The 23,743-nt window shown below is 42.3% G+C and overlaps 1 protein-coding gene across 2 annotated transcripts; it reads left to right on the forward strand.

The window, feature by feature from the left end:
- Positions 1–120: 120 nt before the first annotated feature.
- Positions 121–23,743, forward strand: znf574 (zinc finger protein 574). Of its 2 annotated transcripts, none has more exons than XM_033641607.2 (10): positions 121–257; positions 4,039–4,196; positions 10,371–11,643; positions 11,731–11,933; positions 12,259–12,438; positions 12,771–12,865; positions 15,802–15,896; positions 20,021–20,169; positions 20,531–20,818; positions 22,695–23,743. In XM_033641607.2, exons 2-10 carry the CDS (start codon positions 4,041–4,043, stop codon positions 23,292–23,294), a joined length of 3,039 nt encoding a protein of 1,012 aa, XP_033497498.1. In that variant the 5' UTR covers positions 121–257; positions 4,039–4,040; the 3' UTR covers positions 23,295–23,743. The 2 variants fall into 2 exon arrangements, with proteins under 2 accessions (XP_033497498.1, XP_078027812.1); XM_078171686.1 differs by lacking the exon at positions 121–257 and adding an exon at positions 3,297–3,401.

Here is a 23,743-nt window from a genome sequence, read left to right on the forward strand (position 1 = left end):
AAAAGTATTAAAACTGTGAGTTGTTTTTATAAATCTGGCGTTGTGTATTTAACATTCTGCCAGTCCACCAGCAGGATGTTTGGACTGCACTAATCCTGCTGGCGCGCTTTTGGACTACAAACTGCCTCAGTGACATATGTAAACGACCACTATTGGTTTATGAAGTGACCGATACAGCCAATCAGATCGAGCCTTCTAACATACAGAAAAAACTGAAGTTGTTGTGCTATTTCCTCGACCGGTAACGCCTGAGTGCGGTGAGTTATGTTGAATAATATTTACTTATTTTATATGAATGTTACTTTTTCGGTGACATATTGCGCGCTGGTATCTATGTATGGAGGTTTTCAACGGGGGGAGACAGCTAATGTTAACTTTTAGTCTCTCGCCGCCATTATACCACCGAAGAAGCGTATCCCGCCCTCCTTCTTCGTTATTTTCTTCTTCTTCTCCTTGGTACCACAAAGTAAGCACCAGTGGTCCAAGTGGTAAAAGGAGTTTAGTTGCAAGCTAACATGGCACCTGTACCCGCTATCAGGCACCAACCTGACGGTTGTTTCTGAGCTAGCAAGAGAGCTAGCTACCACGCCGGAGGGACGTTAGCCATGTTGCTAGGAAAAATGGCCATCGCTGCATGTTAGCAACACAGCGCTGGTTGAAGATAACACAGTTTGTTAGCTAGCTGCTAACCGTTAGCTTCGACTCGGCTGTCATCCCTGCTAGCTCGGGTTAGACCCCCAAAGGAAAACAGTGAACGGAGCTAACATGAGGCTTGATATTAGCCGGTGAATACATGAACTAGGTGTCATTGGTGTGTATTTTGTCCCTCGTGTCTTCCTTCGAGTCAACATTGGACTGACATTTTTGACCCTGCAGTAAACAGTCAAGTATCGGCTAACGTTGGGTTAGCCTCCACAGTGCTTATCATGCAACAACATTCATAGCGCCTAGACAGGGTCATCCCAATGTTCCCAGGGACCTACATCTATTGAAATGACATTGTAAGAGATTTGTAAAGGCAGGCTCCTCAGCTCACAATGCCAATAACAAAAAACATGGACGTTTCATGCAGTTTGACTGTTAAAAATCCACTCAGCCACTGTGGAGATGTCAATGTCAAAATTCAAGAGGACTGTCTTGCTCAGAAATTTGAGGGCGTAGGTTTTAAGGAGTAAACTTAAGGAGACCATAAGCTGCAGGTGGGTGATTTAACCAAACTGACCCACAGAAACAGAAGTTGAACGTTTGATCAAGGGAAAATATTGCAGAGAACATTAAACCCTTTGAAATGCCTCCTTAAAGAGATGGGGTACTTATCCATAGACAGTGTATTACATATAGAGGATGTCAGTCAGCATGCCCCCCAGTTTGGAGAAGTGGGCTGGAGCCTGAAATTAAATCTAAGCAATGTACTGCTGTGGAGGAGACCGCAGCAAAACATATTCACCCACCTAAAGAAAGATCTACCCCTCCAAAAATCAGTATCAGTTTAAGTGTGCACTATATTGAATGTATTTTCACAGCTTTACCTTAATGTCAGACAGGGATCTCCTTTGGGAAAATGAAGCTGTTATATCGCTTTCTTCAAAGCCAGACTCCATTAAGAAAACCAGTAATTTAACATCCCTGAACACAGGAGCTGCTGGTCTGGGGTGCCTTGATAAGATATTTTTGTTTGTGTTGTGCATGTAACTTTGTGGTTAAAAGGGTAAGTTCAGATTCACCAAAGTCATGCAATAATACAAACTAACTAATCGAGGCAGCAGACGGCCAGCAGCTCCCGTGGTCAGCAACCTAAAATAAATGTTTTTCTTAATGGAGTCTGGTGGCTTTGATAAGGGCATAGATGGGGAACTAAAGCTATTAACAGCCTCCCTGTTGAAACAGGCTGTCTGATGTGAAAGTGGTGAAAATACTCTCAATATTATGCACACTTTAACTTTTTTAGGTGGCTAAAATCTGTTTTGTTGCTGCCCCCATCCACAGCACAACAACTGCTTAGCTTCCATGTCAGACTCCCCTCCTGCCTCTCCAAAATGGGGGTATGTTGACTGACGTCTGCTGTAGGTAATGCACTGACAATGGACAAGGACCCCATACAGCCCCACTTCAAAAAATTCTAACTATCCCTTTAATGTGTCACACTATGAGGACTTTGAGCTGGTGATCAAAAAACCCTGGGAACAAAGATGAGCTCCTGTTCAGACAAAAATGTTGCACATTGTCAAAATGCAAATTACAACTGGTGCCTACAGGTTAATGGATAAAAGCAGATGCAGAACACCTCATATCTGATCCTTTAATGTTTCTGCCCGAGTGATGTGTAGCAGTGTTGCACAAACATAGCGGTTTGTATCTGACCAGGACAATATAGTTTGTGCTGATAAAAAAGGACACAAATAGACACAGACCTCACTAGACTATCATCCCAACAGGGGGCAGTGGGGTATTATTATGCTCTAATTGGCTGTTTAAAAGATAAGTGTGGCTCTATTCATTTTTTTCTATTATTAATAGGACTCCAAAAAACAAAACCAACAATGACTTTATCTCACTAACAAGTATTTCCTGTGTGGCAAATGCCTGATAAAGCCTCATGACATCCACTGTCTAAAAACTGTTGAAAACACATTTGTGAGCCACGAGTCTCCCTGTCCTACTGCTGTGTATACTGACTAAATCACCAAACCTGCAGCTGAGCACAGCTCCAGGCAAAAACAAATTTTATTGACTGTGAGTAACTTTTGCAAAAAACCTACAGCACCCAGGTGTTTTAGAACATTTCTTTTTTTGTTTTGGATAGGGAGCATTTTTTTTTTTTAAATGACAGAATTTGAAGTAGGAACACATGGGCTTGGGACTAAGTGTAAGCGACATGCTGTGAAGCTTGAAAGCATTTGGAGACAGAGGAACATACAACCAACATACCAACAGTTATTACTGGTTTTGGTAATGGCATCTGTCGACAATGTCAAAAATATGGACATGAATTTGGACATTGCCAACCTTATCCATTTAAGTGATAGCCTTGTCTGACAATTTAAAGTAGAGACCATGTTTTGATGGGATTGCTCTAGCCGCGAAGTGAAGGGGCTAATGACCCTTCCCTTCTTCCAGACCCCCTACTTCCATGCCCATCTTCAAACTCAGCCTTTATTGTGATCTCAACCACACACCCACAAAGTTTTGTGGCTGGTTTTTGCAGGGTTGTCATGCTATCATGGTGATAGACTCTGTCGACAGAAAGATCTATAAACACATGGGGGAAATATTCAAACTGCTTCTGTTTTAGTTCCTGCTGCCAAGGGTGTCGCAAGGACCACATTTGCCAACACAAACACAGAATCACAAGGTGAAAACAATACCACCCCTTGTCGCAGCTGGTAATGATCAACTAGCAGGTGTGCCACATTTATGTATTTCAAAGTTATTAATATGTCCTCCAGTGAACTTCTTTGCTTTGCAAGATTCTTTTTTCAAAGCTGAGCTTTGATAGTGCGGTATAGGTCTGATGGGCATCCAGTGCGTGGGCAGGAATGCAGAGATCGTGTTTTGATTATAGCTACATTGAGCAGCAGCATGAGCTAGACCGCACATCCAGTGGGTCTAATTACAGCACATATCTAATTGATGTTGAAGCTAAACGTTCGGCTCAGCCCCATGAAATGGCAGAGAGAGAATAAGACTTGGCAAGGTCTACCTGAGCAGCAACCTGCATGGTCAAAATAACAATTAGCAAGGGCTCAGAGCATGGTGAGTCATCCTGGCAACCTCAGGGTTAGCCTCCTGGTGCATGTATCCAAGCTGTTGTCTTGATAATATATGCAGGCACTTCTTTTCATCAGAAGAGGGCAATGTTCACAACCTATCTTCAGATGAAATGCACTGCTTGGTAGGCATCGGTATAAGGCTCACGTTGTGCTATTACTTTCATATTCTAAGCATGCTGAGAGTTGTGAACTGTTTCACCTTTATCTAAATCAGTTTTGCATTGCTGCACTTCTTATGAAATGTTTTTGATTTCTGATCCCCTGGCAGCCATGGAGAGTTCGTCAGTGTACATGTGCTTCCCCTGCTACCAGGAGTTCAACACCCTAGAAGAGGTACTCGAGCACCAGTTGACTTGCACTGCCGAGGATGAACCGCCAGAAACATCTGGAACCACCCCCATCACTGTTCCCCTTCTACAGAGTCGGGTAAATACTGGCACGGTCCCATTTCTATCACTGGGGTTGAGCCTGGGTGTCCTGAGTGCAGGATCTTGATTTAAGCAGGGAACAGAACTGAACATCAAACATCAATACTGTGGCGGTGTGGCCAGAAACGTCCGGCAGGTTGATGGCATAAAAGCCTCTTTGTCAGAACTTGAGAATGACACTGAAGTGACAAGTATGACTTTAGGAATAAATTGACAATGCTCTGCTACTCATCATAGTAATAGTGACCTTGACCAGAGCACTTAACATTGAGTTGTTCGTAATGATTTACCAACTCATTTACAGGGATTGCTGTGTATTAATATCTGATTTAGATGTACGCTGATGTCATATGTTTAGTTCTAGAATAACAAGTAGATGTTTTTTTGGGTTCGATGATGACAGTGCTTATTAGGGAATAAGCTAGTTTGTTAGGTACAACTACCTTAACTAATGCAGTGAAAGACAAGAGTCCTGCAATAAATCCTACACTCATGAAGGTTTAGAGAAGTTTTAGCCGACATGGACAAACGGTCAAACTGCAACACAACAGATATGAAGATCTTGACATCAGGTATAAAACCCTTTTCTTTACTGGCACTGGAACACATGTGTGTACCTCTACTGGTGAACTTTTTAAGTCAAATATCAGTCAGTGTGTCATTGCACCAGAATGTCTGTCACATCTCTAACTTTTACCCTGATAAACTGGCGACGGCCGTGCAGTAAGACCCGCAGGTTATTCAACAGTTCTCTAAGTACTTAAGTGCTACCTGGAACTGCTTTCTGTCTAGGTTAATGGCAAAATAACACATTAGCACGTTGTTTATCAGAGTAATGACTCATTAGTGAGGCAAACAGGTGTAACGGGCAAAAACGTGGCAGTGCTAGAAGTGGATTGATTATGGAGTGCACAGTATCCCTGGGTTGGTTGCTTTGGCCTGGTGGATTTGCCGGTGAAAGCAGGGCCGCCAAATTCTGATCTCAAATTTAACACAGTTTCTTTAAATATTTAACAATTAACCTCATTTTCTAAATATGTATCATGTTACTTTTTTAAAATCCACACGAACCACATGAGCATGAATTAGATCTAACTCACAGCATTTATTAATTAAAACAAGCCACTTTTAAATCTAAATACTGTGGTTATTTCATTCTTCCAAATTAGTGTTGGAGGACAAGAGCAAATGCCAGGAGTTGAGTTTTCACTGATGCCGAGAACAATGAATATTCTGTAGTTTAGCTCGGATAGAAACACAAAAACACCAAATCCGTTGACAGGTTAGCGTGTTGCTCACTACTGAGCCTCTCGATAACTGGTAGTCTACCGCCATCACAATCTTCCTGTTAGGGGTGGTAATCATCAGGGGTGTTGCAATATACTGCAACATTTTTTCAACTGCAAATTATACCCCCAAAGGAAAACTTAGTCAACATCTGTTTTATCTAATAAGATAAAATGTTCAGTCTGCTCATCACACTTCATTTTTATTGCAGCACAATGTAACTAGTGGACTGAACAAGCAATTGATGTTATCATTCTAGTAGGCTACCAAAAGTGTAATTTTTATTTGCAGTATTGATGATTTATATAATAAAAAACTGATATGTGGCATCCATGTATTGATATAATAGTGCCATGCAAAATATCACAATACTATGCTAGATTTTTCTATGTAGATTCCCCCCCGTAGCAGTTTACATAATGGATATTCAGTTGTCCCACTGTTATTACAGACATGTGAACTAACCACAGACACTCACTCATGATCTCACAGCAGAGTGCCACTGCAGTTTACACCCGAAACACAGGAATGGATATTTGCAGTAAAAAAATGTTTTTGGCCTGGGGGCACTGAAGTGTTGTTTTTCAAAGCGGGCTTTATATTTCGGGATATTTGACAGTGCACGTGTGTATACATCAGATATACCAGAGTTGTTTGTTGAGCTCTATTCTGAAGTCAGAGCATACATGGCATCTTAATAGACAGGTTGTATTTGGTCATATGATACATTTCAATAACCACATAGTTAAAAGAAATATAAGTCAATTCTGCATTTTTTTGGGCATGATTTGGATAAATGACAGTAGAGGTAAAGATTGGGAGCAGGTGGGGATGATGTAATAAAGATAGTAGGCCAGATTGAGGTCTCGTACGCCATTATTACATAGTAGAAAAGTCCAGCTAAATCACCAGAATGTTCCTTCAATAATTCTGAACAATTAGTTTTCAAGACTGAAATCTTTTTCTGTGTTTCCCCCTTGTGTACTAAATCTGTGCTTCTATATGTAAATCTAGTTGTATTTCTATTGTTTGGGCTTATAGTGAATTTCAGAGACCCGTGGATTTTTGCATTGTCTCCAATATTTTCTACATTACGTGTCCTGTTTGGAATATATTCTTTGGAAATATTGCTGAGCTCTCTTAATTCTGAGTTCAGCAAAGATGCTATTTGAATTGCAGAGTTCCAAAGTTGTATAATGGGGCGAGTTACTCCATTTAACTTTGACATATTGAGCTGAGACTCGGTGCAACTGGCACTTTTTTCTCTTGGCTTTCCCATGACAGCTTCAGAGAGCCCCTCAGGGTTAAAAGCAGTCATTGGCCCTTGTTTGGCAGCACAGTATGGCCGTCTAAACTTGTGCCTGGACTTCCATCCTTACAGTCTTCAGCACATGTCCATAAAGCACAGTGACACTCATGACAGACAAATTGCATCCTGAGTCGCCAGCGGGAAGAGGAGCATGAGAAATGCATCAGTCAGTGCCACCCTTTCTCCTGATGGATCGCTCATGGGCCTTCTCGTAGATGAATCAGCTGGGGAAACACTATAAAACCTGGCTACCGTATGGTTGCCTGGACTCCACTTTCCTATAAGCTGGTTTATTGCATCATCCCCACTTCATAAGATAGATTAGCATAATTTCTGTGTATACAATGTGACATTGCAGTAAAACAGTGGCTGTTTGCGGCTGCAACGACCTCTTTAAACAAATGTTTCTACTCGTTTCTCAGATTAGTGATGTAATTCAGGGAACGTTCATGATAGGACATTGAGATCAGATAGTGTGAATGTCTCCTCAAAACTGTTCACTAAACAAGTCAAAATATGCCTGCTCTATCAAAACAAATTCACCCCCTCCTCTGATTTCCATTTTAGAGCTAAGTATGACGCATTTGCAAACTTCCTTATCAGCTTACTAAAAATACTGTATATGCACTTCACACAGGGCTAGGGTTGGGTGAGTGAAGTACTCTATTGGTATCTGTATCACTTTAAAGGTACTGATATTAGTTCTGGTATCCTAATTTTTTAAACAATACCAAGCCCTATGTACGGCAATATTACGCCCCCATCACACAGAAAGTGTTTTGTCGATTGAAACACGCAAGATGCACCGCTCTGCCTTTTTAAAAAAATTGAAGCCACTTGTGAAAAAACGCCTGTTGCACCTTTTTTTATTGTTGCCGGGAAACCGCCCCATCAGCTCCTCATGTTAGCTTAGCACAAAGCTATTAACTATATGCAACCCAACAGTTCATGTTAATTGTTAACATAGTTTAAATGTATGAAAACTACGTACGCGAAATTTAAAGTACTGCACTTAAATGCCTCTATGCCCACTGTTTTCTATTGAGATCGTGGTAACTGTGGTTTGTAAAGTCATATAGCTCTGGATATCCAGCAACCGCTACCACCAGTTTCTCCTCCATTGTTTACCAGCTGTAAACTTGTCGTGACCACCACAGAAGGCCCGCTTCTCAAATCATGTGACTGGACAGTGAGGGCAAAAACGGAGATTATGTGGGGCGCTTTTACACCCTGAGTTGAAGTTTTTTCAATTCAAAGAGTTCGGGGCACTCCAGCATTTCTTCCTAGCACGCAGAAATGTGAGGAGTAGCAACACAAAAACAGTGAACAAAAAGCTAAATTGTCTTTAAAAACAATTACAAAAAGCCGCCTCCAACTGCCAAAACGCTTTCAGTGTGATCAGGGGGCCTTAGCAGGCTCCAACAGAGATTTAGTAATTGGTAATCAATCTCAATGGGGTTGCTCTCTGAAAGCTTAAATCCTTTCCTTAGTTGCAAAAGATGTAAGAAGCCAACTGCATGGTCAAAAGTTGTTAGACCTGATTTTAAGTGTATGTGGCTAGCGGCTTGCTACCTATCTTCATGACAATGCTAATAGAGTCTGTTTTAAACAAGAGGTGTTGCATAGTAAGGGATGTCATCTGCCATGTTTGTAGTTTCGGTACTTGCAACCAGCAGCTTAATGTAAGCAGCAGTTAAGCACCACAATGTGTGCAATAAATGCTTCAAATAAACAGAGAGCTTTGATGTCGTCTTCTGCATTAAGATAAAACACCATGCTGCCTTAATTCAGCATTTAATTAGCACGTTCAAATGTTTACCAATCTGCGGTGTAGTCTACTTTATTGTAAGTGAGCGAGTGAGAAAAGTTGAATTGTCTGTTTGGGATATCATCCTTTACTGGCTTCAACTCCAACTAACAACACACAGTCAAGCCATAATAATTTTGGATAGTCCTCCAGCTGTTAGCCGAAGCTGTATTAAATACAATATGAAAGAAACAAAGTAAAACCTTGCGCACTTATCACATAGGTCAAAAAGATTAGGTTTGTTTTTTCCCTTTTGTAAAAGATACAATATCACTCCACTTAAAACTACACTTTAACTTCTACAATAAAAGCCTCGATTCAAAAATTAAAATAAATGCTTTACTCTTAAAATAAAGATAAAATAAAATAATAAAAAATAATGGGGCTATGAAATAAACATAGAAAATGCCAAATATTATATTGTGTCAGACAATGCATAAATATGACTTTAAGACTTCTCCAATGTGCAGGTGAAGGAAGATGAGATCACACTGTCAGGGACATGAAGACTGAAATGATCACAACATTTCACTTCTTTTTTTTTGATTCTGTGAGGGAGAAAGACATTGGGATTACACGGAGGTGAAAAAATCTATAATAAAAACTCAGGTTCTTCTAGCTGCCTCCATTTTAAGGCTGGCAAAGGTTTTCTTGCACAGTGTGAAAAGTTTCATTCTGAATGGTAAAGACCTATCCAGTTATCAGAAAATATATATTGAGCTCTGAGCCTTTATAACAGGCTGTTTTTCTGTGAAAGGGAATTGAGTGACACGACATGATTGTTATGAACACAGGACAGAGCCTACTTTTTCCCACTAATACTTCCCACTGATATCATGTGCAACCTGATGTCCAGTGTAGTAACAGAGACTATTTTTGTGCTGTATCTGGGAATGTTGCTGTTTTTGTGCATGCTGGAGCTGTGGAGGAAGATTTACAGAAATGTTATGTCTTTGTTAAAATATTTTTACCTCAGATTTTGATTCATTACACATTTAATTATCATTTATTATGCACTAGGACAAAAACAGTGAATGCAAACACACTGAATTGGGCCAATTTCAATTTGAATAGGAGACACAAGGATACGTTATTTAAAAGATATTTTTTGTAAGAGCACAAATAAGAAAACCACACTAAGCAGACCATCAGCCAAGTCTCTGATACTACTTTATGAGCAGTCTTCATTACATTACGTCTGATGTTAACATGCAGTCTGTATTTGTTAAAGGAAAAAAACATCTATTAAATCAGCCATAGCACATGGAGGAGGTCTTCAGTATTCATATATCCGAATGCTAAAACAAAAGCACCATAAATCATTTCAGTATCTGAGGCATATTGAACTGCTGTAATTGAGACAGTTTCAGACGTCTTTAACCTCGACCTTGATGTTTTGTTTTTATCATCCAGATAGATTGAGGGAGCCAATGTAAAACCCTGTGGAGTGACCCATTCAACCCTGATGGGCCTTTGATAGTTATCAGCCAGGCCGAGGCCTTATCTTGGCTGTCTGGAGCTCTCAGAGGAACCTTGGCTATAAACACACACAGCTCTAATTGACCTCAGTACCCCAACAATGAATTCTCATGCCTCATCTGCCAAAAAGAATGAAATATAAGAAAAATGCCGCAGGTTAAATTCACCTGAAAGAGCTATTTGATTAGTATTACAGGGAGTCGTTTCTTTCGTACACAGAAACAAACGCAACAAGTGAAACATAAAAGATAATCTCTGATTTCTTCTTTCTTCCTCTCTTGTCTTCACAGCAACAGGTAATAAATATATCAAGGACAATTGCAGCCCCACAGATTCAAATCCAAACAGAACATCCCTCGGTGCAGCCAGTGAAGAATGTTCTCAAGCAGGCTGCGGTCAGTGCAAATGTGACATCAGACCAGCCCAGAATCCTCTACCAGTGTGGGGACTGTGATGAACTTTTCAAGACCTTGGACCTTTGGCAGCAGCACCGTAAAGAAGAGACATGTCAGCAGTCTGCTGGCAAGTCGAAACCTTCAACTGAAGGTGCACAGCCTGAGCCAGAAGCATCACAACATGAGCCTGAAGCATCACAGCCTGAGCCAGAAGGGTCACAACCTGAGCCAGGAGGTTCACAACCTGAGCTGGAAGTGGCTTCAGCTCAGAGCTCCAATGCGACTTTAAATCCAGATGATTCTTCTCTCTCGAACAGTGAAATCAGGGAAAACATTAAACCAGAACCAGAGGAGGATCCCATAACAGAAGAAGAGGGGCAGCAAGTTGCAGAGACCTCTTCAGCTCAGAGCTCCGAACCTCTTGTTACTGAGGCAGCTGCCTCGACTTCAATTCAAGAGGATTCTTCTCCCAGGAGGAGAGGGGCCAACAAAAAGCCTAAGCCAGAACCAGTGCTCCTGTGTGTGGACTGTGGCTCATGCTTTGGCCTGGTGTCTGAACTAGTGGCCCACCGCAAGACCCAACACGGCTTTGAGGAAGCTCTACACCGCTGCTCTGTGTGTGGGGAGAGCTTCCTAAACACAACCCTTTTTCTTTACCACCGTAAGCAACACCGGCAGAAAGGCGAGGAAAGGGTGGAAGTGGTTCCTGAAGAGACATCAGAGGAAGTTTGTGTTCGAAGCAACGGGACTGAAGAGCAGGGCCTGGACGCCACTCCCTCCACCATGAGTGTCACCTCCAGTTTCACACAGCCTGAGTTGTTCATGTGCACTCAGTGTGGAGAGAGCTTCAATGAGGAGGAAGGACTGGTCTCCCATCGTAAGCAGAAGCATGACCTGAAGGAGCCGCTACACAGTTGCCCCCATTGTGGCGAGAGCTTCATGAACACCACCCAGTACCTGTACCATCGCCGCCAGCACCGCTTCATGTCAGCGACAGAGGTGGTGGATGGAGCTGAAACTGGTGATGAGACTACTAAACCTCAAGATGCTGCACAGAGCTCAAAGCGGCTGCTTTCTCCATCTGCCTCTGCTGGTGAATCAGGTTCACCCCTTGCTAAGAGAAGTAGGCCCTCTATCAGGATCCTGAGCGGCGTTAGTGCGCTTAAAGGTAAATGAAAATATTTGTTTTGAAACCCCCAGAATAAGGCATTTGTTGCAGGATGCTTTGGTCCTTAAAAGTTTTTTGTGTTGTCAGGAAATAAGGGCACAGAATCAGAGGGCAGCACTGCAGCAGACTCGGACAACACCAACCATCCTCCACCTGCCAAGCTACTGCAGGACTGGGCCCGGACACCACTACCACATGTTTGCCCCTACTGTGGCAAAACCTTCACCCGACGCGTCTTCCTTCGCACCCACGTCTACAGCCACACTGGAGAGAAGCTCTTCACGTGCAAGGTGCCAGTCAAAATTGAATCAAATATGTCCTTCCTTGAATCTGAGGGATTATTTCATTTGACGGAAGTGTCACTTACATCATAAAGCAGACAAGCGAGATGATGTAATGCTTTTGAAGTGTTTTAGGTTTGAAGCAGACACAATCGGAACCTCCGCCCTCATTATATTTGACAGCTTCTCTGGTGTCTCTGCACAAAGGAGGTTGTTTTGAAAATTGTAATTTGAGCAAATGTAGCCATATTCAACTTTTTATTCCCTCACAAGATGTGCTTAAACTTTTGTAAATGAGACAATGGCACTGATGGTGGTTATTGTTGTTGTGAAGGTCTGCACCAAGTCCTTCACTAACTCCCAGAGCCTGCTGCGCCACAGCATGAGCCACACGGGCAACAAGCCCTTTGGCTGCCATGACTGTGGCAAAAACTTCTCCCAGGCAGCCACCCTGAAGAGACACCAACGCATTCACTCATCAACAGAGCCGCGGCGCAAACGTGGACGCAAACCGGTACAGTCTCTATCATTTTCCTTGTATTAAAATAACTCCAATGTTTGCCCTAGGATTTTTTTCCAGCAACAGTTCTGAAGTACATGAGTTTTATTTGGTGCTGTTGAAAGGGCTTTAGACACTTATTTGTACACATTTGTAGATATTGAATTCAGTCTCATAAAATGCTTTCCACTTTAAGAGATGCACTTCATTTTGTTATTTGTTGTCACACTTCTGAAACCTTTCCACGTTTCTATAAAAAAAGAGAATTATATTTTGGGAGATAACTTGCTGTGAAATCCTTTTTTTTTTTTTTTTGTTGACCTTGACTGCTGTGTCCCTCAATGCAGGTGTGTACTCTGGACAATGAGGGAGCTGCTCATCTCTTCGCTTGTCCTCACTGCCCGTCGCGGTTCAACACCGAGGATCAGCTTGAACATCACAAGTAATTACACAACAACAATAACACTTTCATAACATTGGTTATTCAGCAGTCTTTGTTTGCAGGCTATGCGTGGAAATGACTACAACACATTAAACACCTTCAGTTACATACAGCACATTATATTCAACATTCTGACATGCTCTAAACCTTTGGATTTCCATATGGAGAAGAGATTGTCAACATTCAATCATTTCCGACCCTGTTTACGGTGTAAATACATTAGAATTACGGTTTCAAACAGAGCACAGGACAGGATTTAGATAAACCTCCTCCCTCTTGCCAGGAGCTGTAGTAGCTGAGCCGTGTCTGACTACTGAGCAAGACCTTAAAGCTGCGTAGCAAACACACTGACTGAGATGTCTGGGTGCCCTTGAGCCGGAGCCACATATGATTGACAGGCAGAGGCCCAGTAAATTAAGATGATAACGATAACAACCCAGGATGGGGGAAGAGCCGGGTCCTGTCCTGCCTGGTTGAGCAAGGGGGAGAGGACGTAGTGTGTGTGTGTGTGTGTGTGTGTGTGTGTGTGTGTGTGTGTCTTTGGCTATAGCACATTGGATGTGAAATAAAACAGTGTCTGTGAGGTCAAACTTAAGACTTAAGGCCTTGTAGTGTGTTTAACCAGCAGGACACTGATCTAGCTGCGCATGTGAACACTGAACGTTATCATTTTAACTTCGGTATTTAATTTTGAATCCAATGTGCTCGAGAGCCAAAAGCAGAAACTGAAAAGCGTAGACCCCTCATTCACTTCCTGATTGAGCCTCATCAGTCTCAACAGTGATTTTTTTTTTCCATAACTGCTTATCCTGTTGGGGGTCGTGGGGGGCTGGAGCCTATCCCAGCTGCCATTGGACGAGAGGCGGGGTACACCTCGGACAGGTCACCAGACTATCACAGGGCTGACACATAGAGACAGACAACCATTCACACTCACATTCACACCTACAGGCAATTTAGAGTCACTAGTTAACCTGCATGTCTTTGGACTGTGAGAGGAAGCTTGAGTGCCCTCAAAAATCCACACTGACACGGGGAGAAAATGCAAACTCTGCTGATTTTATCCTTCTTGTTTGGGTGCTCTTGTTTTATCCTTCTTGTTTGGGTGCTCCTTTCCCATTGCCATGGCTTCCTCTGTCGATGGATTATGCTTATGTACTGCCTTTATATGTTGCTGTATGACGTTGTCTATTTTATACTTATGTTACTTTCAGTCACATTTGCACCTTGTTGTCAGTCCAAGCAAAAAAAAAAAAAAAAAAATTCTCTAGTCTTACTTTTCGCCGTGTTCGTAGTATTTTCTGTAATTCCATAAACAACCACAGAGTAGACAATCTGCTTCCTGTTTACATCCTTGAGCAAACCCCCAGTTAACATCAATGGCAATGCATTTCAGGGGTGTATGGACGGACGTAAGTTCTGAAATGTTGCAAAAGATCATTTTTGTTTTTAAATGAAAACTTAGTTATATGAATGTGGCCTAAAACTACACTCGCGATTGTCTTGATACTGACTGCCAAAACCAGTGGCATGTTCTGGAAGCCAGTGGACCATACGGGCAGTTTCTGCAGTACTAGCAGGAATCAGCGTTAGGGCTTTTCAGTTTACCTGCCAATAATATTTTTGATAAATCGCCATTAAGTGGTCTGTAAAAAGCCTCCAGTGTATACTATTGTCCTTTAAAAAAATGTAACTGAAGGTCCACTTATGAGCTTTTGTCCAGAGCTTTAAATTGCATCCCATAGCCTTCATCATCAGATGGAGTTTACTGAAGAATACTTGAGATCTTGTTTATTTCCAAGGTCAAGAATAAACGTTTAGCTGAACAAAGACATTGAGTTCCTTATTTTTAGAAGATGAGGAAAAGCAGCATCTTTGCACATCAGAAGCTGGAACCAGTAAATGTTCAGCAGTTTTTCCTAAAAATGGCTTTAATGACTTAGTAATTATCAAAATTGCTGCTGATTAATTTTTTGTCGATCAACAGATCGTTTCAACTCCAGTTAGTGTGTACCTACATGTAGTGCTAATGCTGTACGTATGGTGTCACCCCTACTCATTAAAGAACATCTGGCTGGGAGAAGAGGTGACCCTGACTAAAATTTTAATTCTCCCAGCTGCCTCAGGGTCAGCTGTCCCTGAAATATTGATTTCTCTTGTCTATTTAACAGGGAACAGAAACAGCCTGGCCTCTCATACGGGCACTGAGAGGTCCTTGCACATCACCTCTGGCATCCTTCTTTAGTTTAAGTGGCTTGTGTAGCTTAGTGCTTTTGCTGCAACATTAGCTGTAGCAGTATGATATACATTATACATATACTTGTATTACTGCAATACCTAGTTGAGCATTATGTTTCCTAAACTTAAACATCATATGTGCTTGTTGTGATTATGGGAAGCTGCTCAAAAAACAGTATTTTATTTTTTCTGTACTGTGAAAGCAGGCCACATTAGGTGAATACATCCTAACACTTCTCTCCTCCCCTAAGGCTATATCCAGTGTAATGTTATGCAACGGATAAATATAGTCTTTCATGTCCTTACTCGGACTCCTCCCAGTTTACTGCTGTTTTTTTTTTGTTTTTTGTTTTCCCATCCGTTATACACTCAGCTAATACCCCTTATTTAACCTGAAGCACAGCTAAGCACATACTTAATGGTAATCCTCCTGTGAGTCACATATGGGGTGGCAGCTTAAAACCAAAACATGACTTTCCCCCCTCTTTATTACATTTTTTATGTGTCTTACATTTGTGATGTTTTAAGTCTTTATACTTTGTAATATAATTATGCATGACTATTCCCCCTGTCCCTGTGAGGCATTTTTGCCCTTTTATTTCCCCCCTGGAGTCATGTCCCAGTGATTCCTTTTTTGCAGGATAAAACAAGTTTAAAACTTGTGTGAAAATGTGTGTGTGTTGTTTTGTGTTTAACAGACTGCTCCACACCAGCCATCCATTCCCTTGCCCTGAATGTGGAGAGGCCTTCAAACGCAGGAAAGACCTGGATCTGCACTCGCTCACTCACCAAGGTGAGAGTCCAGGGCTCAGCCTGGCATAATACAATCTGGAAATCCATCGGTAAAAAAAAAATTCTTCCTTTACCTCTGGAGGCACAGCCTGGAGTTTTTCGACTAACCGGAAGTGAAGGGGCCTCACGTCTTTCACTTCTGGCGGTGCCCCCAGGGAATCGCTGTGTTGTTTACAAATACTTTGGGTAGAAAACCAACAGAGTTTAGCTATATATTTTTCATGTCACTATATCACCGTGTAGACTAATCTGATGTTTGTTAAGTCTATAAACACAATGACTGAACAAACGTTACTATTTCTGTGTGCACGTAATTAATATGGTTATTGTAGATTAGCTGGGCTAACTGTTAGCTGTTAACGTTAGCCGTTAGCGTTGTCTATAACCATAGACTGTATAAAAATAAGGTAATAACTCAATAAACGGTCTGTGAATAAAATATTTTTTCCAGCGAATATCTTAGTTACAACATGATTGAGCTAGCAAAGCAGTTTTGTGTTGCTATGTGTGGTATTTATTCAGTTATGGGAAATCACGATGTCTAGAAAGCATCAGTGGCTGCAGCTGACAGGGACAGTTAGCAAAGCTAACATCAGGACGTCATCTGTTAAAAGCCTCCCGTTGCCGGATACGACATGAAACTACTCCAGTTAGCTCAATCATGTTGTAACTCAGACATCTGCTGGAAAAAAATATTTTTTTTCACGTTGACGAGACGGCATTACTGGAGTGGTCGCTATGGACGCAGAGCTTGCTGTTTCTGTAGGTACACATTTCCTGGGGACACCTGCACGTCTCGGCCGCGCCCCCTCCATTGTGATTGGCTAAAGCGCAGCATTGTTCAGACTCAAAGCCCCCCCCCCAACAGTCGTCTTTCACACAGGGCTGCCGACAGATTCTACAATGTAGATTGCAGAATCTGTCTTGAGAGATTAGGCATAATATTACTCACCACCATATTTTTATGGTTACCATGAGCAACCTACAGCTAACAGAAATAACATACAAGTCATTTGGGCTGTCATTAAATATATTTTTTTGTCAGCTGTTTATGTAGGGCTGTCACGATAACCAAAATATCGCAATGCAGTGCTATTGACAAATCAGTAAGGGGAAGGCAGGAGATGGCAAGCAACCACCTCAAGTGCTATATTTATGTTTTTTTCTGTTTTTGATGGGAGTGCCCCCTCATAGCTGACCAAACGTTAGTTGACCAGAATGGTCATTAGTCGGCAAGATTTCATTGGTTGCTTAGTTGCAGAAAAAAAAAAAGTGAAACTCTTTTAGGAGTTGCGCCTTGTCAAAATAAACCAGGGCCTATATGACTGGACCATTTGGGAATTTAATTTGAAAGGACAGACACAGGAAGTGGCCACGCTCAGCAGTCAGACAGGAGTCACATTAATTTAAAGGGCCGGTACCTGCGGTTATCACACAGGCTAGTTAATAACATGTCGGGCAGGAAATCCAAAGTGTGGGATCATTTTGAGAAGGTGAAGGACGTAAACTCTGCAGGCAAACATGACAAATTATCTGAAACATGAAGGTAGCTACATGCCCATTAGCCACTTAGCTGACAGCGTCATTAACAGGCGGCTTGCTCAGTGTGTGACGTGCACTTATAGATAAAATATAGGCTTATATTAATGAAGGTTCATTAGTACGGTTTTGAACTCAAACCATTGTGTTGCCCCGCCCACAATATATAATTTGATAATTATATGAATATCATAAACATGTGGGTGACTAGTCGACTAATGGCCCTAAATGACGACTATTGGTTGACTTGGAAAATTCTTAGTCGGGGCAGCCTTAGTATTTACACTATGCTACAAATGCCAGCGACGTGATAGGGTGCTGAGCTTCTATTCTGCGATGAGGGCTGCACATTAACTGTTCTTTTCTGGTTGTCAAGAGTTTTAAAAAATATTCAGCTTTGGATAAAAGTCACTTTTTACCCAGCCATCCAATCACAGTGGAGGAGGGACAGGACAAATAGCCCACCATAAAAACCAACTGTCACAAAACTGAACAGCAACAATGGAGGAGACATTCATACTGAACCCACACAGAAAGATGGGGCCATCTTCTCTCCCTACCTTTTTCAGCCTTCCCTTTATCTAGAGAAATGACTCTACCTTGGGCAGACATTTTTACTTCCGATGATTTTCTGTATCATAGCAACCAGATGCAACCAAAGGGTCTCAGCTGAAATAACGCTGTGCCCCTTATTGCACCTCAATGCTCCACTGTGCTTCTGCATAAACCACAAACAAGTGTTTAATTTGTGTTAGAACTGTGTCATCTTTGTCAACAATATACCTAATAATAACCAAACAACAAAGCATATTTACAGAACACTTTAATCAGGATAAATAAAGTAATTTGCAGAAGCAAAAAAAAATGGCAGTAATACAACATATTGCGTTGTTAAGCTGCCCTTAATCACCACAGGGGAAAATCCATCACTGCGACAGCCCTTTTTATGTCATACATCCTTTCACTGTGTGACCATTTTCATTAATCCAAACGAGGTGAGCATATCAAGAAATCAGTTAAAAGCCCTTTTAGCCTGCTTGTAATGAAAGCCAATAAGATGTGATGTTCTTATCATATCAATACGGCATGCAGTGAATTACTATTGATTAATGCAAAGGCGATAATTTTCCCCACCAGCTCGCCTGGGTGGCTTCTCTTGTGTATTTACAATCATACATCCATGTTTTATGTGCATTGTTCCTCTGATGCATTAGGTCAATGACTTTGCATTGATTTGAGTCCCATGTGGAACAGAGGAGGAAGGTGGAGGTAAATGAAGTGGGTCAACATGACGACTCTTCATCTTAATCAGGGGGGGGCGTTGGCCCGGCAACCTCATTAGCTAAGCTTGAAGAGTCAGCGTGAAGCAGGGGTCAGAGGTACGTTGCTCCTCTGAGAGAGATGATTGGAGAGATTGATCCATTGATCAGTCCAGGGCCATAGGCTGACATTGTCCTTATTAAAGGTTTAATTAGAGGGTCCCAACTGGGAACGCAGCGGAACGCCCCCACTTGGGTAGATAGTACAGATGGTTAGCAGATTGCAAGATGTTGGCGAGACGACCTATAGACATGCTGATGGACCATCAGTGTCAGCCAGGTTCTCAAGAGAAACCCAGTGAGAGTGCGGTTTGCTTTGCCAAATTACATCTTAGGGCACCAGCTGATAAGAGCTGAAAAGATTAACTGATTAACTGACTGACAGAGAAATGATCTGCAATGATTTTAAAAATCCATATTTAACCTTAATCAATTTCTAAGCAAAAACATGCTGAACATTTGCTGGTTCTTGGTTCACAACAGTGAGGATTTGCTGCTTTTCTCTGTTTTATGTCACTTCGAATTGAATTTTACAAGGTTTTGGACAAAAAAGCAGCTTGAGGATGTCACTTTGGGCCTTATGGAAAATACACATGATAATCTCCCAAGGTGATGTCATCAGAGATCTTGAAAAAAACACAATCACTTAACTGCATTTAACAGAGAGGAGCATCAAATCATCACATTTAAAAAGCTAGAACCAACAAATGTTTTGCTGCCTGATAAACGACTTTGACAGTCAAAATTATTTGATTTATTTTATGTCAATTAACAGGCCTTTTTTTAACAGCAAACATTTTGTCTTGTTACAGTAGACAAAGCACAAGTGTTAGTCATAACATTAACAATGGCTCTATTCCATTCAGGTATCCTGGTGAGTCATGACATTGAGCATTCAGCATGCCGGATACCGAGACCCTGAAAGTGAACATAAATAATTATTTTCATCTGTTTTCATGAAAATGACTTAAACAGAAAAGGCCCATTGTTTAATCACTAATTACAACAAACATTAGGTCGAACTCACCTTGTGTCCTCACATTATGAGCACCCATCAACCACAGGCTCATTCTTTGCTGTCACTGAAAAGCTGTCTTCGTCTGAATCAGCAGCTATGTATCACCTGCCGCAGTACGATTGTTGGAACGGCGGTGAGCAATCAGCGTGCTCAAATCAGCCATCAGATATTAGCATGGCATGGTGGCAGCTTGTAGGATGATGAGAGAATATGACCACCTGCCTAAAACCTGACACTGTTCCATTTCAGACAAGCAGCCAGCGACGTGTCTTCACTGTTCATCCCAGTTTGTGAACCAGTCTGTGCTGGAAATCCACATGCAGCGTTGCCCTACCACAGAGGAGGAGAAGAACACTGGTCGTGGACGGGGTCAAGGCCGGGGACGATGCACAGGACAGGTTGGGAACACTGAAGATAAATGATTATTCTAATTTTTTTGGGCAGGTTTTTCTTCTCCATTGCAAAGGTATTCAGAGTGAAAGAGATTGCTAAATCTTAAGAGACAGATTTATTTCTAACAAGGATGAAAACAAGAGCACCAACCATTTTGGCATTTTGCCAGTCCAGACAGAAAGGAAGTGAGGTTAGCGAAAGCGGGGTGACATCCAACAAAGGTCCCCATTTGTGATCAAACTGTGACGTCCTGGTTACGTCACAGCCAGACCACAAAGACACCAACCTTTTCTCCTGTCATTAATTTACCCCCTCTGTCTGTTCTCAAACTCTTTTTCCTTCCTTCCTCTCTCCCTCCTCCCACAGATTGAGTGTGACCTATGCGGCCACCGTTGCATGACCCAGGAGGGCCTCGACCTCCATCGGTTATCCCACACAGGCCAGACGCCTCTCAAATGCCCAGTAAGGCCTTGCCGCCGCCGCTTTACCTGCAACAGTTCCCTGGAGGAGCATGTGCTGGCCCATTTCCAAGGAACACTCGGCAAGTCCAAAAACCGACCCCGCTTCCGCTGTCAGATTTGCCACAAGGAATTTGCCTACAATTCCACCTTCAGCGTTCACATGAGGACACATACTGATGAGAGGCCCTTTGAGGTAAGGATGATGGTGGTGGTGGTGGTGGTGTGTGCGATTACATTAAAAGGGAATTTTTTCTCAGCCTTCTGAATCAAAATTTATCCTTTTTTGTACAAGACTTTCAAACCCTTTAACACCTGTATTTCAAATTGACAGCACTGCCTCACCCCCCATGGTCACACCTGCTCATGGCTGTGGCCATGTCTCCGGTTCTGGACTGTGGCCATTTGTGCAGTGTGTGTCCTGCGGGTGTTTCCTCCCTCCCTGTGTACCTGTGATTAATGACAGGGCTGAGTTAGGGCCTGTCAGCTCCCTCTGTGCCTGTTACTATTCTGGGACTCTCTCTCCCTCTCTCTCTCTCTCTGTTGCTCTGGTGACAAGGCAGGACATCAACTATAGACCCACCCAAGCCCATCGCTGCACGTCGGACTGTAGAAATTGATTTAACTTTTGTGGCTTTGCTTTGAGCCATATCTATGAGGCATGCTAAAGATTGAGGTTCAGGGAGTATTGGTCCTCAAACACACAGTCTCGGGGATAAATTTTGATTTAAATCAGATATACTGTGCATTCCTGAAGGAACACCTATATTTACTGAGTATATAAAGAGCAAACTCAACAGGAAAGGGATGTTTATTAGAGTATATCTCGCAGAGATACTGAAACTGCAAAACTGCCAGCAGGGATTACAGATTCAATCTGAGTGTTCCCAGTGGGAATCAAAGCAAAGCACAACAAAGTCATTCTTTTGTAGTGCTGCAGGTTTAATCAAGTATCTGGTTGTAGTTCTGTGGCTGCACTCAGGTGGTAGCGAGCAGAGAGACAGTGTTTCAACAACATCTCTGTCTGGTGTCCACTGTGTAATTGATCATGCTATCCCTTAAACACGTGTAGAGCTGCAAAGAGTAATCGATTAGTTCATTCATTCATTCATAATTCGTAAGTGAGAGGCGAGGTACTGGACAGGTTGCAAGACAGACACTGCTGACACATAGAGACAAATAACCATTCACACTCACATTCACACCTGCTGGCAATTTAGAGTCACCAGTTTCCTGCATGTCTTTGGACTGTGGGACGAAGCCAGAGAAAACCCACGCTCACAGGGGGAGAACATGCAAACTCTAAACAGATCATAATCGATTAGATATTCAGATCATCTTTTTCAAGAGAAAAATGCAAAATATCATTCGGTTCCAGCTTCTTAGATGGTCAGTGTGTAGCATTTAGGAGGATATAGTAGCAGAAGCAGTAAATTAAGTGTGTCATCCTTAGTGTACAGATAATATAGCATAATTCGGCTTTCAGTAAAAACCTGCTGAACAATGAACACTACAGGAAACCTAACCAGGAGTTCGCTCTTGGCACATGGGAGAAGTTTCAGCAGGTTGCAATGTGCAGTCCTCACTGCTAGATCTCACTAAATCCTATGTACAGCTCCTTTAAATTTTAGTCATCTGTACCAATAGATGGATATATTTGGGCTATTTGAGGACATCGCCTTAAGATGTAGGACATTTGTAATGCACATTTTTTTAATCTTGTCTGATGTTTTATAGACCAGACAAATAATTGATTGTCTGAAAATATACAGCAGATTAATCAATAGGAAAAAGATAGTTGCAGTGTAACACACTTGGGTCGTTTTTATTGCTCTGTATCTGTCTTCCCCCCCGTACCCTTTTCTTTCTGCTCCTCCTCTACCCCAGCCAGAAGTGCTGCATCTGCAGAAAAATATAAAGAGAGGTCTCAGAAAATATTAATTGCAGTAGAGTTTTGTGCATTGGCACTGTTGTGAACATAACTGTACTTTCTTGCTACCCTGTTACCATTTTGTTAATATTTTCTACACTTTCCCATTGTCCACTTTCCCATTCTCCTTCATCTCTACTAGTGCACCACATGTGGCAAGCGCTTCCGCCAGCTGCCCCATCTGCAGGACCATGAGCGCATCCACAGCGGCCTGCGGCCTTTCTGCTGCTGGATTTGTGGCAAGAGTTTCAGTGTGGCCGCCCGGCTCACTGAGCACGCCCGCACCCACAGCGGGGAGAAGCCCTACCCTTGTCCCCACTGCCCTGCTGCCTTCCGCTCCCGCTCCAACCTGGATAAACACATCCGGCTACACGGAGACCTGCCTGTGGACAACGCTGAGCAGGCAGCACAAGCAGCGGAGGCTGCCCACGTCCAGAAGGTGCTGGAGGGGGCCAAGGTGCTGTCGTCTCTGGCCTCCACAGGGGAGATTGACTCTGGCCAAGTGCAGACCATCTATGTTCTGCAGGGGGGCGAAGGAGGTACTGAGACGGTCATGATCCCGTCTGATCAGCTCAGTGGCCTAGATGGCACCTCACAGGTCGTCATCCTGCCCTCTTCCGTTCTGGGAGCTCAGGGCATTACTGTCCCCACGATCACCATGGATGGTAATGAAATCACCATGGTGGAGACGAGCCATTCACCGCAGCATGCCATCGAGTTCATTGTGGAGGAGACTGTATAAATGGGAGATTAAAAACTGATGTGAAAAGGACAACATGGTAGAGAAAGGCTGGAGGATTAGTTTGAGAATATAGACTGTTGGAGTTAAGTTTGATAATTGAAGCATATGGAGTTATTGCCCTGTATGTACATAGTTTGATAGGTTACTAAGCCAGTGTAAACAGAAGTCCCACCCTGTGTAGTGATATCATTTTCCAACTTTTCTTGATCAGAAAAATTAACATTGATAATTGTAAAACTAATGAATCAAATGTTCATTCATAGATGAAACGCTCAGCAGAACAGAATGTACCTTAAACAGGTCTTTCAAACTGATTGAAAAACAGATTGTAAAATTGGCCCTCGATTGTATACAGACGTGCATTTACTGCCCCTGTTTATTGGAGGAAGACAAATGGTGGCCCATGAAACGTCTTCTGCTTTCTTTATAATAAAACGCTTCAGCTTTCA

The sequence above is a fragment of the Epinephelus lanceolatus genome, chromosome 10 (assembly GCF_041903045.1).
Source record: "Epinephelus lanceolatus isolate andai-2023 chromosome 10, ASM4190304v1, whole genome shotgun sequence".
Lineage (NCBI taxonomy): Eukaryota > Metazoa > Chordata > Actinopteri > Perciformes > Serranidae > Epinephelus > Epinephelus lanceolatus.